The sequence below is a fragment of the Phyllopteryx taeniolatus genome, chromosome 14 (genome assembly GCF_024500385.1).
Source record: "Phyllopteryx taeniolatus isolate TA_2022b chromosome 14, UOR_Ptae_1.2, whole genome shotgun sequence".
NCBI lineage: Eukaryota > Metazoa > Chordata > Actinopteri > Syngnathiformes > Syngnathidae > Phyllopteryx > Phyllopteryx taeniolatus.
Window position 1 is genome coordinate 7,247,742 of NC_084515.1, and position 17,058 is coordinate 7,264,799.

Consider the following 17,058-nt stretch of genomic DNA (forward strand, 5'->3'; position numbering starts at 1 on the left):
CAGACAGAAACGTAAAAAAATAAAAATAAATAAAAAATAAAAATAAAAGAGAAGAATGGAAAGAAAACCGGTGTAATAAAGTGTAATTACTGTACATACTGTAGTATTTGTGTGTTGGATGCGTGTCTTTAAGGGGCGTGGCCTCGTGAGTAACATCAAGAGCTGGAGTTTGGCTGGCAGGTAAATTCAGTTTGGGCGTCGGGGCGCTCCTTGCGAGTGTTCCTATTTTAGTTACAGTAGGTTCTTTCCTCTCTTTAATTTGTTCTAGTAGTTTAATTTAGTTTTCTAGTGGTGTCGTAGTTTTAGTTTTTTTTAGTTCTAGTGTCCTAATTTGTATTTGAATGTTTGTCCCGTTCAATAATGGCTGAAAGAGCTTTAGTGATTGTGGCTCTCCTTGCCTACATGTGAGACCATTAAAGTCACTTTTTTTTCCATTTAATTGAAGTGGAGCCTAGCTTGTTTTTGTCTTGCAACACAAAGTAAATAAATCAACCAAGCAATGGTTCGTGACTTAAAACACTTATAAGCTGCGGCACTTGAAAGTCGAGAGTCAATACATCTTTTGTGACATTTTTGTTTGGTGGATTTTTTTTGTATGTAAAATACATCCCATGGCGCTATAAAGGTTGGGAAACCAGCTTTATACATCTCATCCTAACAAAGTTTCTTCCTCTTTAGGTATCCTGCAGCAGAGTCTCCTCATCGAACCAGAGAGTCTCGTCTCCCTCAATCTCCTCGTGGCTTCCGCCGTGTCGGCGTTCACCATCGGGGCGGCGCTCTCAGGCCTCGCCGTGTGCTGGATCATGGCCCACAAGCCCAGCAACCGTCGCCATGGCAACACCACTCAGTCATCTATCCAGCGGCGTGAAAGAGGCTTATTAACTGACGCCGGCGGAATGGGAGGCTCTGTGCTCAGCGTGACGCGGCAGGGAGGCGGGGAGCGCACCTGCACTCAGGGCGGGGAGACCCTATTTGTGATGCCCAATGGGTGGGTCAAATCCGGAGAGCTTGACCCCAGTTTCCTCCCCACACCGGAGCACACACCACAGCAGAAACGCAGAGGACTGCGTCTGTCTGACTCCAACTCCGGAGGATGGGACACCAGCCAGACCTACTTGGGGGGCGGCTCCGTGGGTCTGGGCTCCCCCTGTCGAATACCCCCCTCAGTTTATCTGACCACCAGACTGTTCCAGCAGGGGGGGGGCAGTCGGCACGGCTGCGAGGGCCGGGGGAGCGACACCCCCCGACAGCACTACGTCTGCTTGAGCAGGCAGGAGAAAGGAGGAAAGGGGACGCCCAAAGCCCCCCAAAGGAAGTCCGCGGGGGAATACGTGTACCCCATGACGCCTCAGGACTCGCCTGAGCGTCGGAGGGTGGTCTCTGCGCCCAGCGCGCCCGCGGAGTGCAGCGAGCCTCTGCCCTTGCGCTGGCCGGCCCCGGAAGGCTACATCCTCAGCAGCCACGCCATGGTGCCCGTCCCCTTGCCCCCTCCCTCAATGGCTGCCCCCAGCGGTCAGACATACATGTCCCAACAGCACACCCCCGTGCTCACCAGGGCCCTGCTGAGGGGGGCTTTGGAGCGGGGAGAACTGGGGGAGCTGATGGACCTCAGCCATTTGATGAGAAAGAAGAACTGCAATGACAGGACTCAGGCTGGCCAGTGACTGCTGAGGAAATAAAGGGCCTACATGGGCACCTATCCATGTCTTTACCCTGATCCACACCCCTCCCCCTCTCGTCTGTGGACTTTTTTTGTTCATTGTCATTCAAGCCCTCTGTCTCAGGCAACCCCCTCTCTCCACCCTCCAGTATACCCCAATGACGAGGATCTCGTTACGACTGGCTGCTGCGCCTGCCAATCTTTTGCTGGCTCGCACTAATTGGTCAGATGGACAGAGGTTGTTGCTGTGTCTGCATTGCAGAGCTGCCTCGCCTGCCAAACTCTCTTACAAGGCTGCAGGCAGAGGGCACAAGAAGAAAGAAAGGAAGGAAGGAAGGCACTTAGAGGCTGCCATGCATGCAGCAAACTAGCAAATACTGGGATGCTCTTTGCCTCACAGAAAAACTAAATGGATAAAAGTCTTGGGGCACACATCATTGTTCAATCAGTCGAGATTAGTTCTTCCCTGAATCTTAATTCTTCATTTGGCCAAGACATTTTGGACTGTATTTCCAACTTTGTGGGAACAGTTTAGGGAAGAGCTGTGCCCCAGTGCACAAATAGGTGGTGGGACCTGCATTTGGTACCCGGAACTTCAGTTGGGAACTTAATCCACCTCTTAATATCACACTATCACATCACAATTATAGGAACCATCAATACTATACAAAAACGCAATATAACAGCATGCAACTGTACCACGTACACCATCTGGAGCAGTTCACAATCAATATTCATCTAAAACATGACAAAACATTTAAACAAAACGTTAAAATAAAAGATCATGTTCACGAGTGATGCTGATTATTAAATATATTAATGTGTGCAGATGTGTTTTGCTAGTCGAAGTTGGCTGTAACAAGTTTTGCGCCGTCCAACCAATCAGAGGACGGAAAAATAATGACATTATTGTGGGCCAACCGGCTGGCCCTGTGAGGATAGTTTTGAAATATTATTACCGTATTTTCACGGCCATAAGGCACACCGTATTAAAAGGCCCAGTCTCAGTTACGAGGTCTATTTCTGTCTTTAACACATACATAAGGCGCACCGTATTGTTGGGCGCAGGCATGGTAAAACATACGCTAGCTTAAAGCATACGGTAGCATGCATGCACACTAAAACAATGTTTTTTAAAAGGCAGCGGGAGCAAAACTGAGTTCGGTTATTTTTTGATCAATCCTCCACAAATCCATCAAAGTCCTCATCTTCTGCATCCAAAATGAACAGCTGGGCAAGTTCTCCATCAAACATGCCGGGTTCCCTCTCGTCATTGTCCGAGTCAGTCTCGTTGCCGGGGGGCTGTTCAGCAATTATGCTTCTCACAGCTGTTCTTTGATCATTAATCCATTGCTCGAGTTGGTCTTCCAACTCGGGCCACCTCGCCTTGTTTCCACGGAAACTCAGCTTCGTCTTCTTGACTTGGCGAAGCTCATTTTCCTGCTTCCTCCACTTGCGAACCATGGATTCGTTGATCTTGAATTCTCTCGCGGCTGCTCGATTCCCATGTTCCCCCGCGTAACTGATAGCTTGCAGTTTAAACTGTGCTTCGTAAGCGTGTCTCTTCGTAGATGCCCTTTTCTGGGGTCCAAACCGATGTTGTTTTGCACAATGCACATACTATATACCTACTGGGGGCATACCCTTCGCCCTTTAACATCTGCATGCTGTCCTCAGTCACGACCGCCTATCCTCTACATAAGCAGCCTGTCGGGAGAAAATGCTCCCATTCAGTCAAGCGGAGCGCTCATTAAAGTCACACAATAACATTTACCGATTTTGGAACTCGGTGCACACATAAGGCGCGCCGCATTATAAGGCGCCCCGTCCATTTTGGAGAAAATTTAAGACTTTTGAGTGCGCCTTATGGTCGTGAAAATACCATAGTTTAAGAAACAGTCCCATTGAAAATAAAGTTAAAATTACATGGGCTGGCTCTACTGATTCTAAAGGCCCTGGGCAGATTAGACTGACATGACAATACATAGGCTACGTCCAGACTACAGGGCATGATGCCCAATTCGGATGTTTTGTTAAATCCAATCTTTATATATAGTTGATCACTTTACAAAAAAAAATGCAACGGCTGCTGTGGTCGGAATGACTTTGTGAAACAGGACGTTAAATTGTGCATGCACACAAACACGAGGCACCATGTTTACGGAAGTAAATATGGCCCCTCGTGGAGGTCTCGTCATGACGCATTTGTGCCAAGGATTTTGTGCAACCGGAGCCAATATTTTTTTCATATGTATTTTTTCTAAAGCATCTTCTTTTCGCCACTGTTTACTGCTCCTTTGTCTGCCATTCCTTTTGTGGCGTGGCTTTTTTTTTTTTTTAACAATTGTCGCTTTTTGATGACGTATAGGTCGGATGAACGTGACCTGCACGTCCACAGCACACTTGCATCAGAGAAATATCCGATTTATATCTACATATGAAAGAGGCCTGAGTCGGATATGAAATATGAAATCGGAATTGTTTAAATTGACATGAAAAAATCTGCTACATGTCACATTGGGCCCAAAAAAATCAGAAGTGACCTGCAGTGTGAACATACCTGAAATCTGATTGGACAAAAAAAAATCTAACATCCACAAACACACCCCAAGAGTAACGCTACAAAATGAAGAGAATAGACTGTTGGGAATAAATTAACACAGTTTCATGAAACGAATCTTAGAATTTAGGTCATTAATGTAGGTCGGTGTCCACCACTGGCACAAATCAAGGCATGCCACAGACACACTCCAAAGTCTTAGCTAAGCAAGTATAGCTGCAAAGGCAGACAAACTATATTTTCTTTCATTTTCACTTCCTGTAATAATAGCTGGTTGTCCCAATCCTTTTGTCCATGTTATGTTTCAGTAATAATGATGGGCCTTTGACTAAATTAACTTCACTATAGGTAAAATCAGCAATCAATGAATTGATTATGTGTCACTTTTTCAGGGGAAAATCTCTTTCTGGGTGTTTTGAAACTCCTGTATGGATGTCAGTGTTGTATTGAGCAGAATGCACGGATAGAGCTCAACTTCAGGTTTTTGTTCAGTTACTTTTGATTATTACGCCCATATCTAATCGGTAACATGGTGTCACTTTTTGATGTCTGATGGTGACTCATCAGACGTCAAAAACTGAAATTGTCGCTGACCATAAACAGGAAGGGAAAGGAGAACCTGCATCTGCTTCCTCTTTCACTGCACTTATACATTGAAGTCGTGACTGTGGTTATTTAGTGCTCAGTGTATACGGGCGGCACGGCATGTGTGTTAAATGCCTCCAATAGTCTAGCCTGTCTCATAGCGATGCAGAATCATAATTCTTTGGAGAGAGGAAAGCAGAACTGAAATGTCAGCACTATCCCTGCCAGCCGCATGCTCTGTGTAATGATGTTGTCGCCATATCAGTCGCCCATTGCTCTTTTCATCCCATCCGATCCATGTACTACTTAATGACCAATAATTCCACAAGGATGTCTAGAAAGGTTTGCACCAAAACGCTGGACTCAGCAGGAAGCAAGACGGGGACAAAAGTGTAACCGACGTAACTGGGACATACACATATTCATTCATGCCACATTACTGAACACAGTCCAGGTTTAATGGGTAAGAATTTCCCTGGAAAGCCCACAAGGGTCAAGGTCCCATAGCCGTGATGCAGAACAAAGTGACAGTTACAGAGGCAGTGAAGGAAACCCCAATGCCAAAAGGGGGTAATGGAAATGCCCCCAGCAGGAATCTGGGGCCATAAATTCTATACCATCAATATGTCAAGTCTCATGAAAGAGTCAGCATTTATATCAGTACAGCATGGAGATTGATGCTGTCCAAAAAGATGAAGATGAGATACGCAAAATCTGTCTTAAGAATGCTTTGATAAAGCAGATTTACTTTGGGTGATCTTAATGTGTGCACCAGTACTATGGTTTATATGTACCTGTACATACTAAGGTTAAGTTCGAACTTGAACGCAAACAATAAAATCATGACATTATTACAATGAATGTAAAATAAAAATACTGACCTGTCTGTTTGTTAAGTACACCAAAGCTGCAATTCAGTCATAATAAATCCTCCTAGAGTCGACAATTTTCATTTTGAATTGAATCAGAGAGGTTTAGATTCATTTCACCGGTTCTTTCAGAGGCTGTCGACGAAATACACAGTACAAAAATAAATCAAGGGAACATGCAATCATCTTGGTATCACTCCACGTCTGTCACACTTCTGGAATATGGAGCTTGTCCAGTTGGGAAGAAATTGTGATTGTGAATCAATTTCATCTGCTGGAGTGCAAATTGATAACAGGGGCAAGGAGAGACTGAGGAATGGTTTTACAGGTGGTGGCCACAGACCATTTGCTTTTTGTTCTTGTTGTTGAGGCTTTTTTTCACCAAACGTTGTAGCATGAGGCACTGTCTGCAGCCCACAGAAGTTGCTCAAGCTCCACATGACTATCCATCTGGCCAGGAGGTTTTCTGTGTCAAGAGCATGGAGGAGATAGTTGAAAGTTAACAGTAAAAGTGGAGGAGACCATACAAACTAACCTGATTAAGTGTCAGTGGCACTTTTGACTGTCCCACCAGTTCCCTACGCCTAAGTTCAGTCGAGCACTTGTAGGACGTAATGTACCGTATCATTACATCCACGACTCTTAACAGACTGTCCAGGATCTTAGAATTAACCTGGTAGGGAAATCCCAGGGGAAATCATCTGTCATCTTATCAGGAACATGCCCAGACATAAACACTAGTGAACCACATTTTGAGTTGTCTGGAGGAAATTTACAAAAGTGGGATGAGCTGCTGATTAAGTCTTTCCATTTTTGCTTTAGGGTAGGATTCTCGATCCAGTCTTCAATTGGTTCATGATCTGGATTTATGTAATATTGTTTTCATCAAATTACGTGATATAATAATTCAATAAGAGCTGGGTTGTGTGATTTAAGAGTTCCCTTTATTTATTATTATTATTTTTCTTTAGTTCTGATTGATGAACTGCAAACCTCATGACAGGATGATTATTAGTTAGCTACTATTACACTGCAGTAACAGATTGAAATTGTCAACAATCTCATTTCACCAGTGTCTTTTCATCCCATGTGTGCCAAACTTTTCTTAGGCATGTTTTACTGATGCCTGTTTACAGAAGCAAAAAAAAAAAAAAAAAAAAAAAAAAAAAAAAAAACCTTGTGTTAAGGTGCCATGATGACCATTTTAGACAGGAGCACTGCTGACTAAAATCGTACTTATTGCAGTATGCTACATGTGAGATATATGCCTTTGACCTTACCTGCTGAATGTTTTTCTGTTACATGTGGGCCTGTACTGTTGATGTGCATTTGCAATGATGCAAGCAATGGTGTTTAAAGGTCATACAATAACTATATTGTACTGTAAATATGTATACAGACACATTGTCAATGAGCTTTATGATTATACATATGCTATGAAAATGACACAAACTGTGGGTGCAGAATGTAATGATGTAAATGGACTAAAATGATGTGAGGGACTATGGCATGTCATTCTTTGTGTCATATTTGTCATCACGTTTTTTAGTCGAGTGGTCGTCTGTTTGCCAATCAACTGCCATAGTGAAGGATCTTGAATATATTTGTTAGCATCCCGAGGGAGAGAATATTTTTATTGGAATTATGCTGTGCAGTAATAGATAAGAGCACAATGACTTTCCTTCTTCTTTTTTTTTTTTTTTTTTTGCAATTCCAGAACTGTAACATTTGTGAATATTGTAAATAATCCCCCCGCTGTACGCTGTTTGATTTGGGAGCAGAGGGTTCTTTCCCAAAAACAGCAAGGAATTTAAGTGTGAGGGTTTTATTTGTATTATTATTTTTTTCCTTCTGTGCCAATGCTGTGAATAAGATGTATGTAAAGTATTTACGTGACTTTGGCTGAACGCTGACTTCAGCTCTTTCCTGTTGTTAGAATAGAGATGCGGGCCTGATCTCAGCCAGAACTGAGCCATTTGCCTGCCTCCTGAGTTTTTGCAGTTGTTAAAATACTTCTGTGATAATAACCATCAATCTTTGGAGTTACTGCTATTAAATGTAAATATATAATTTACTGCTATAATGTTGCTTTTACATTTAAGTATATCCTTCAGTGCCAATCCACGCATTCACATTCACACACTGAGCATTCTGTTTGTACATCTTGATGTTTTAAAACGAATATTATGATAGCGATAGTTGTGAGAATCATTTTATCTTATCTAAATGACAAAAACAGACACCAGTTAAGAGGCAGCAGTTTTTGGTGGTTCTGCGGTTACTTTTTACATCACAAGAGGGGGCTAGATGCTGTCTGAGCGCATTAGGCCTTAATGCAAGAATGTTAGACGCGATCTCCCTTGGGGGCCGATGTATTGACTGCACATTGTAAAGAGGAAAGAGAAGAGAGGAAAAGCTTTTGTGATATGATGCAGTTATGGTCATATACTGTTTAACAACAGGCTCAAGAGAGAGTGAGTAAAATAGAACATTTAATCATGGAAACATTGAGTTAGGTTTAGAAGTAAAATGGCTACAATTGCCAAATGGAAAATACCATATTTTTTGTGAAACCTAATACATTAAAGCTGAAAGTCTGCACTTTAACCATACCGATTTCATCAAATCTATTGTGGTGGTGTATGAAGGCCATAAACTCTTACTACTAATACTTCTGGTCCTAATTATAGGCAACACACCCACCAAACTAATGATGACCTCTGCAAAGTTGACTGACATTATATAACATTTTACCCACTCTGTCATTCACCCATTTACGAAGTGTGTCAGAATAGTTCCTGGACTGGCATTACAAAAGATATGTAGGCGTCCCTCGCTATATCGCATTTTTTGCAGGTTCAGTGCATCTTAGATTTTCCTTTGTACTTATATCACGGATATTCGCTATATTTGCAGGATTTTACTGATGACTTACATAGCAATAAATTGGAGCCAGGAGGAAAGAGTGCTTTAGAGCCAGAGAATGTCCTAAGTTTGGGATCATTTCACACTTAATAAAACAACCTAAAGTGCAATGCACTTACTGCAGAGTCCAACTGGCTTAAGGTACTCAACTACGCGTCTCGAGTCCAACTGGCTTAAGTTACTCAACTGCACGTCTCTGGTAAAGAAAACAATGTCAACTAATTGAATTAAGCCTTCCACCATTAGTTAGAACAAATTGTAATCCATAACAGGTGGATTGGATAGAACAAACAGCTCCTGGTGCTCAATCATTCACTTTATTGAACAAACAGCAAAAAAAAATACAGTAAACACAAGCATATCTTCCCGACCTGTCGACGGCCTCAACTGACGCAGTCACTCGCCACACAAAGTGGCTAAAGCTAAAACAAGAAAATGGACAGCCCTATGTACAAACTCATTTGCTGACTTCCACGTCACTCAACAAGCCAGGCCCGCCTTTTAAAATCAGGTCCCCAACATTTTAAAATGTCCAATAGTAAGCATCACGGTATAAAACTCCTTTGCAGCGGTGATGACTCGCCGTCTGTCTTTAACACAATACTGATAATCAGAACTAGCAAAACTAGCATCAATAAAGGGAGTGAGGAAGCCAAGAAATACCAGAATGAAGACAAAATTGAAAGCAAAAGGTTGATCTTTACATCTTTCAAAGCGCGTCCACAGTTTGTTAGGATAATTCTCCTTCTGGAAGACAGCGGCGATCGTCACCAAAGATCCCCAAATGAGTAAACACACAGCAAAGGCCATCTCCTTCTTCCTTCTCCATGACCTCACCCGCAATGGAAACCTAACAGTGCAGCAGCGGTGGACACTGATGGCCGTAGTGGTCAAGATGCTAGCATACGTATTGATGTAATGAATGTAAATAAGGAAGGTACACAACAGAGTCTTGTCCAGGCAGAAAAAAAGAATGGTAAATCCGAAAGGGAATGCAGATGATGAGGGCAGAGTCAGCTATAACCGGGTTTAACATGTAGACGTGGGTGTCTGTCCAGCAGGCCTGTCGCATGAACGCACGCAGGACCGCGGTATTGACAAGAAACCCCAGGACAAACACAGGGCTGTAAGCCGAGCCCAGAAGCATGTCCACTTTACAGCTAGCATTGGCTTTGCTGCACATGCTTGTCTGTAAAATGGTTCAATCAATGGCGGTTCTGTGGGGGGGCAGAGTTCCCCTAACACTGTGCTTCCCGCCACCCTCTTACGTTTTGTTAAAGCCAGCCCCAAAAATAAAAAATATACCACCCAAAATATTCAGTAGCCATTGTTGTTACTGTTGGCATTTTTATAGCAATGTACAGTAACGCTTCTATAACAAGTTATTTAGCATCGCTAACTTGCATGAACATGACACATATTTGTTTACAAAATCTCATTTTATTAATGTGCAGCAATCTTTTTTTTATTTTACTTTTTACCTACCGCAAAAGCCTACTTTGTTATTGAGCGACAGAGCGCCGTGTAGTGTCCGAAAACTATTATAAATGAGCTCATGATATAGTCCACTCTATAGTGCAAAACTACATGGGGAGTTGGGGGTAGTGAGTGAGTAAACAATTTCGGACACAGCGTTAGACATTCAATATAACAGTACTCACAGTCACATATTCTCATATATTTTTGATCCTCTGCGAGGAGCTGAGACGTTTATACTGTACAGATGTCCATGTACAGTATATCCGTCTGTCTGTCTTATACTGCCCCCAGGTGGCCAAGGCAGGCAGCAGCACAATGGCCATTCAATTGATGCAAAATGTTTTCATCCATCCATCCATTTTCCGTACCGCTTCTCCTCACTAGGGTCGCGGGAGTGCTGGAGCCTATCCCAGCTATCTTCGGGCGAGAGGCAGGGTACACCCTGAACTGGTCGCCAACCAATCGCAGGTCACATATAAACAAACGATCATTCGCACTCACATTCACATTCACACCTATGGGCAATTTAGAGTCTTCAATCAACCTACCATGCATGTTTTTGGGATGTGGGAGGAAACCGTAGTGCCCGGAGAAAACCCACGCAAGCACGGGGAGAACATGCAAACTCCACACAGGCGGGACCGGGGATTGAACCCGGGTCCTCAGAACTGTGAGGCAGATGTGCTAACCAGTCGGCTACCGTGCCGCACGCAAAGTGTTTTATTTAGTATTTAATAATTGTTTTGTGTTTGTTGTTTTTTCATTAAAAAAGTATTTTTTTGGGGGGGGGGGGAGGCTGGAATGGATAAGTAGCCTTTCCATTAATTTCAACGGGGAAAGATGAAATGAGATAAGAGTGATTTGAGTTACGAGCGTGGTCACGGAAAGAACTATACTTGTATCCCGATACACTACGACTTTGTAAATTTAATTGAGTAGATGTTTCCGGTATCTGTACTTTACTTGAGTATTTATATTTCTGAAAATGTTTTACTTTCACGTCCTATACAGTATTTTAAAAACAATATTTGTACTTTGTCAAAATAGATTTGTTACTTTTTTCATCCTCATGATGACATGAGGCGGCACGGTGGCCGACTGGTTAGAGCGTCTGCCTCACAGTTCTGAGGACCGGGGTTCAATCCCCGGCCCCGCCTGTGTGGAGTTTGCATGTTCTCCCCGTACCTGGGTGGGTTTGCTCCGGGCACTCCGGTTCCCCCCCCACATCCCAAAAACATGCATTCATTGGAGACCCTAAATTGCCCGTAGGTGTGAGTGTGAATGGTTGTTTGTTTGTATGTGCCCTGCGATTGGCTGGCAACCAGTTCAGGGTGTACCCCGCCTCCTGCCCGATGACAGCTGGGATAGGCTCCAGCACGCCCGCGACCCTAGTGAGGAGATGCGGCTCAGAAAATGGATGGATGGATGATGACATGATGTGGGGGTTGGGGGGCATCACTGGAGAGAGGTAAAGTCATCCGTAGTTGAGATCTTGATTGATATGAGTGACTGAGCTCTTGAAGACTTGAAGGCAGAAAAAACAGCTGTAACGTGGAGGAACGCGAAACACTGAGCATTTACGACCATGACACAACAGATTTGGAGAAGCAAGATCTTCCCCACCACAGCCTTATTCAAGAGAATTGTTTGATGATGTTGGCCCTGACGAATGATTCGTGGGGTATGTGTTATGTTCCAAAAAATGTTAAAAAATTCTCTGAAAAAGGTAAGGTGACAGGTAAGGTGTCTTTTTTCAGTGGTTATCATTGGTTCGGACGGCACGGTGGCCGACTGGTTAGAGCGTCAGCCTCACAGTTCTGAGGACCCAGGTTCAGGCCCCGCCTGTGTGGAGTTTGCATGTTCTCCCCATGCCTGCGTGGGTTTTCTCCGGGCACTCCGGTTTCCTCCGGCTACTATTACCCAGAGAAAACCAACACAAATGTGGGCACAGTGGTGGAAAGTAACGAAGTACAAATAGCTTGTTGCTGTACTTAAGTAGATTTTTCAGGTATCTATTCTTTACTTCAGTATTTTTCTTTTAGCCGACTTTTTACTTTTACTCCCTCCATTTGAAAATAAATGGCTGTACTTTCTACTCCTTACTTCGTCAAAATAGATTTGTTACTTCTTTCTTTTTTTCAACCTCCGTGATTGGAAACACCTCTCAGTATGTGCGAGAAGACTCTGCCTTAGAAGTCTAACTGCTGAGGGAATACATTTGAATTTTAGTTGCCTTTCAATCAATCAAAAATCAGCCTTAGCACGTCAGTTGAATTCATTTTAATGCAGCTGTCTCTACACCTCAAAAACATCTAGTTTGATGATCTGCCACAGTGAGTTAATTTCCTTATTCGATGAATGTAGACAAGGAAGAAGGCATGTATTGGCCACTAAGTGGAAACCGCAACCCCATACTGATATCTTCAGAATGTTGGTGACATATAATATGTGTGGAGGCATACTTTGTTGCCAATGATTGCTGTCATTAGTCAACATTTGCATCGTGCAATGAGATCTAAGAGCTGAAACACTGTGTAAATTATCATTAAATTATTACCTTTGACAGTACAAAAACATAGCTTTCATCTGGTTCTTGTATACCTGGATGATATTATGTACATAATTGTCTGGGGATTATACAGTACTGTATATGCAGCAAAAACTATTGTTTCTCCGTCTATGCCGGCGTGTCCAAACTGATGGCTGCATACTGAAAAAGCCAAGAATGCAAGCGACACTTTCACATTCTTCACTTTTAATTTATTAAACACGCTAAAACCAAACCATCAAGCAATTATATTTTGTTTAATACAATATTACCTTCAGATACGAGTTTAATTCAGTCCGTGACAAAACACTCATATCTCAAATCATATTTCCCAATGCAATTAATCTGTTCCAGCCTCCGCCCCAAAAAAACTATTTTGTTTTTAATGTGTTTTCAATAAGGAAAATAGTACTGTAAAATATCATGCGCTATAAAAACATATAGTAATTACATAATTAATAAAGAATTAAACAGTTCGTATATCATGATTCATTAGGCTCCTTCTGGTGTGTTAAACTTGGCCACCCGGGGGCAGTATAATACAGTACTGCAAACACAAATGAAGAGTTTCACAATTATGGCAAGTGACTCAGTGAGCTGCTGTAATATTAGTCTTTTTTTGCAGAGGATAAAGAATATATGACCTGTGCGTATTTTTATACTGTTTGCCTACATGTGTTCATGTACCGTTTGTGTATAAACTGTTACTCCGCTAAATAGATGCTTTTTGTCAGCCTGTCAATGGCGTTTTACATTGTTTGTTAGCATTAGGCTAAATGGACTTAAGTAAAAGCTATGTGGTTGTTTTAAATACACAATGTTTAATTCACTTTGGTTTATGTTTACATTGAGAGTAAACTTCAACAGTGAGTGGCAATAAACAGCTTGAAGCCTCTTTTTGAAGAATTGTTCACTCCCTGCCAAACTGTTGGTTTTTGTGAAGCAAGTTGAATTTCCTGCTCCCATAGAGCGCTCATTTTTTCACAGTTTTGCTCGTAAATCAAAGCAAAAAAAAATCGTCCGAACGAAAGCTTGAAAAACTCGTAAATCGACTCGCTCGTATCGCAAAGGATCACTGTAGTAGTCAGGGGCATTGCACCAGTGGGGGATGTGGGTGACGCAACCCCCGTCACTTTTACATTAAAGGTCCATCCATCCATTTTCTGAGCCGCCTCTCCTCACTAGGGTCGCGGGCGCGCTGGAGCCTATCCCAGCTGTCATCGGGCAGGAGGCGGGGTACACTCTGAACTGGTTGCCAGCCAATCGCAGGGCACATAGATACAAACAACCATTTGCACTCACAATCATGCCTACGTGCAATTTAGAGTGTCCAATTAATGCATGTTTTTGGGATGTGGGAGGAAACCGGAGTGCCCGGAGAAAACCCACGCAGGCACGGGGAGAACATGCAAACTCCACACAGCCGGGGCCGGGGATTGAACCCGGGTCCTCAGAACTGTGAGGCTGACGCTCTAACCAGTGCCACCACATTAGAGGTCCATCCAAGTAATTTACTTTGAGAGGGATGTTGTCACCTGTGATGAAAATGAAAGAACAAAGTCTGAAAAATACTTCCACAATAGCATCCCTTCTCAAAAGATAGATTGTGAGAAGAAGTGGGTCACCAATTTGTTCTTTTTCTAGGAAAAGGGGAAAAAAGGAACTGGTGAATTCAAAACGAATATTTTCCTCAGGAATTGTATGTCAGTGTGTCAACACAGATTGCGAAAGTACTTGTCCGCCTAAAGCATACCTCACTTCTTATTGTGGTTCAGTGACTGACAAGATGACTCTATTTGCCAAGCAAAATATTGTTGTATTCACGGGCAGAAAAACTGTGCTGATTATGACAGAGACAGGACATTCAATACCGGATGTTTACTTGTATTTTGTTAATCAGATAAGAAGAAGAAGGGAACTACTGCACTGTATGTATTGTTTGCAATTGGCTGGCAATCAGTCCAGCATTAAAAAAATAAATAAATAAATAAATAATTGTGCCGGCATCACCAGATAACTAGCAACCCTTTATTGCTCAGTGACTGTGTTTCTCAATGTCTTTATGTCTCAAAAGTGTTCTCTGTCAATTGACTATCTGTTGTCGTACTAGAGTGGCTCCAACTACCGGAGACAAATTCCTTGTGTGTTTTTTGGACATACTTGTCAAAATAAAGATGATTCTGATGCTGGTTTAGTGAGTGAAGACACGTGAAACAGAGGACACTTTGTTTGGTAATAAAATAACTGTCACGGGTTCGCACTTTGTTTGGTAATAAAATAACTGTCACGGGTTCATAGCATGAGATTTTTTTGCGGCATGCTTGTTGTTTCGCAAAGGAAGGAAAAGATGGCTTGGCTCGCGAGAGAGGCCAAAAAGAAGGGGGTGGGTGGAGAAAAAAAAATCTAGGGAAGGGTCTTGGGCAGGCTAAAAGGAATAGTTCAGAATACATGAGACAAAAACAGATGACAGAGCAGAAAGTTTTGCAGAAATGAGTTGCCCTTTAAAGGGCGCGGTTGCAGCAGTGATGAGCAATCTAACACATTACTCTATATAGAGGCATAATCAGATTAAAATTACTTATTTCTATCATCGTGCGTTACGAAAAGATTTACCTTCAACTTCGGCAATTGCAGACAATTGCCCAAGAGGCAGGTCAATAAACAGGACATATAATTCAGTCATGGTGTATGTCGTAAGTTTAGACCGACTTTCAGCCTTTGTTCTACGAATGAATAATAAAACAAAGCGAACGAAGCACACACTATTCCTAACTATCTTTAACTAAGACTGCGATCTCACCGGGCTGGAGACAAGTTGGCGAGCTGATGACGTTTCTGTGACGTCTCTTCGAGTCGTTGTTAAAAAACGGTTACATTTTTGGGGACTCCTCTATATGCTCACGATAGAGAAAACCCTTTACGTTGCTAAATGTCACAAAACTGCAAACAATTGTCACCAAAATGTATGTGGACATCTCTACTTATGGCTACTTCAACCTCTAAAAATATCAGAACGATCGCCCAAATATTTGGGATTTTATGGACCAAGAAATTATACATTTACCTGTCGAGTTGAAATGTTGCTAATTTATTTCTCTCTTTTTTTATTCACTTTATTTACCAGTCGATCAGAACATCTAGCATCTATTTGACATGAAACTACATTCTTCTTCTTCTTCTTCGCCTCTTTTTGACGTAATATTTTTACATAGTCCCCCCTAGTGGACTGAGATACCACAATTGGATAAAATTGTATCTTTACAAGATGACAAACTTGTGTTCCTCTTTTTTTTCATTATTAATGCCTTATGATTTTGATACTCACAAGAAATACCAAGTTTAAATTGAAATTTATTTATATTTGTGTTTGAAATTGCATCACTAGAAATGTTTGTAGACACGAAAATGCAGTTTTCTGCTATCTGCACAAGGTTAATTTAGGGAAAATACTGTGGATTATCTAAAAGAGGAAAAAAAATGGTCTTTCATTAGTAAGTAAAATGTCTCATTTTCTCTTGTGTATTCATAATTGCTTTTTAGCCAAGCAAAAATATATTTTATCCTCATCCTTGATTATTCCGATAGAATTGTCCGTACTTGATTACTAATTGAAGAACTACTGGATGCAAATTCTTATTTGTGACAGGTCTGTTTAATGTCACTTCAGAAATAAATTGAGAAAAAGTAAGTCATAGCATAGCATTTTCCTAGAATAACTGAAAACCTACTATCAAACGTTTTTTGAAGGGGCAATAAACTAAGACCCCCTTGACGATTGGCTTTGAAGGTGCAAAAATTTTGATCAGCCCCCTAATTTTCTTATAAAGGTACAATGCACTTATCAAATTTGTTTTGATAAATAAATATGAATTTTAAAATATATTACATATATACATGCAGTATATATCCATCCATCCATCCATTTTCTGAGCCGCTTCTCCTCACTAGGGTCGCGGGAGTGCTGGAGCCTATCTCAGCTGTCATCGGGCAGGAGGCGGGGTACACCCTGAACTGGTTGCCAGCCAATCACAGGGCACATACAAACAAACAACCATTCGCACTCACAGTCACACCTATGGGCAATTTAGAGTCTCCAATTAATGCATGTTTTTGGGATGTGGGAGGAAACCGGAGTGCCCGGAGAAAACCCACGCAGGCACGGGGAGAACATGCAAACTCCACACAGGCGGGGCCGCGGATTGAACCCGGGTCCTCAGAACTGTGAGGCTGACGCTTTAACCAGTCATCCACCGTGCCGCCATGCAGTATATAATATATACATATTAATTAAAGATAAATATTATATACAGTATATTAAAATATAGTTTTATTTTGTTGGTAAAATGAAAGGATTCGAAACTCAAAGAGTAGGACTTGCGACTTGACTCGAGAATTGCCTGTCTCGACTTGGGACTTGACTCGGGACTTGCAA

The 17,058-nt window shown here is 42.1% G+C and overlaps 2 protein-coding genes across 3 annotated transcripts in view; one reads left to right on the forward strand and one right to left on the reverse strand.

Moving 5' to 3' along the window:
* sema6ba (sema domain, transmembrane domain (TM), and cytoplasmic domain, (semaphorin) 6Ba) overlaps nucleotides 1–7,748 on the forward strand; it is a 52,403-nt gene extending 44,655 nt beyond the window's left edge. The window contains exon 19 of one of the 2 annotated variants that reach the window (XM_061797807.1): nucleotides 679–1,021. In XM_061797807.1, coding sequence (XP_061653791.1) covers nucleotides 679–882 — 204 coding nt within the window. In that variant the 3' untranslated portion in view covers nucleotides 883–1,021. Of the gene's footprint in view, nucleotides 1–678 lie in introns of both variants that reach the window. The other variant, XM_061797806.1, reaches the window with a different exon arrangement.
* Nucleotides 7,749–8,637: 889 nt separating this feature from the next.
* gpr35b (G-protein coupled receptor 35 b) lies at nucleotides 8,638–10,500 on the reverse strand. Its single transcript, XM_061797808.1, is given in 2 exon segments — nucleotides 8,638–9,568; nucleotides 9,570–10,500. Coding segments are annotated over 2 exon segments (675 nt in total). The 5' UTR covers nucleotides 9,783–10,500; the 3' UTR covers nucleotides 8,638–9,106.
* Nucleotides 10,501–17,058: the final 6,558 nt, after the last annotated feature.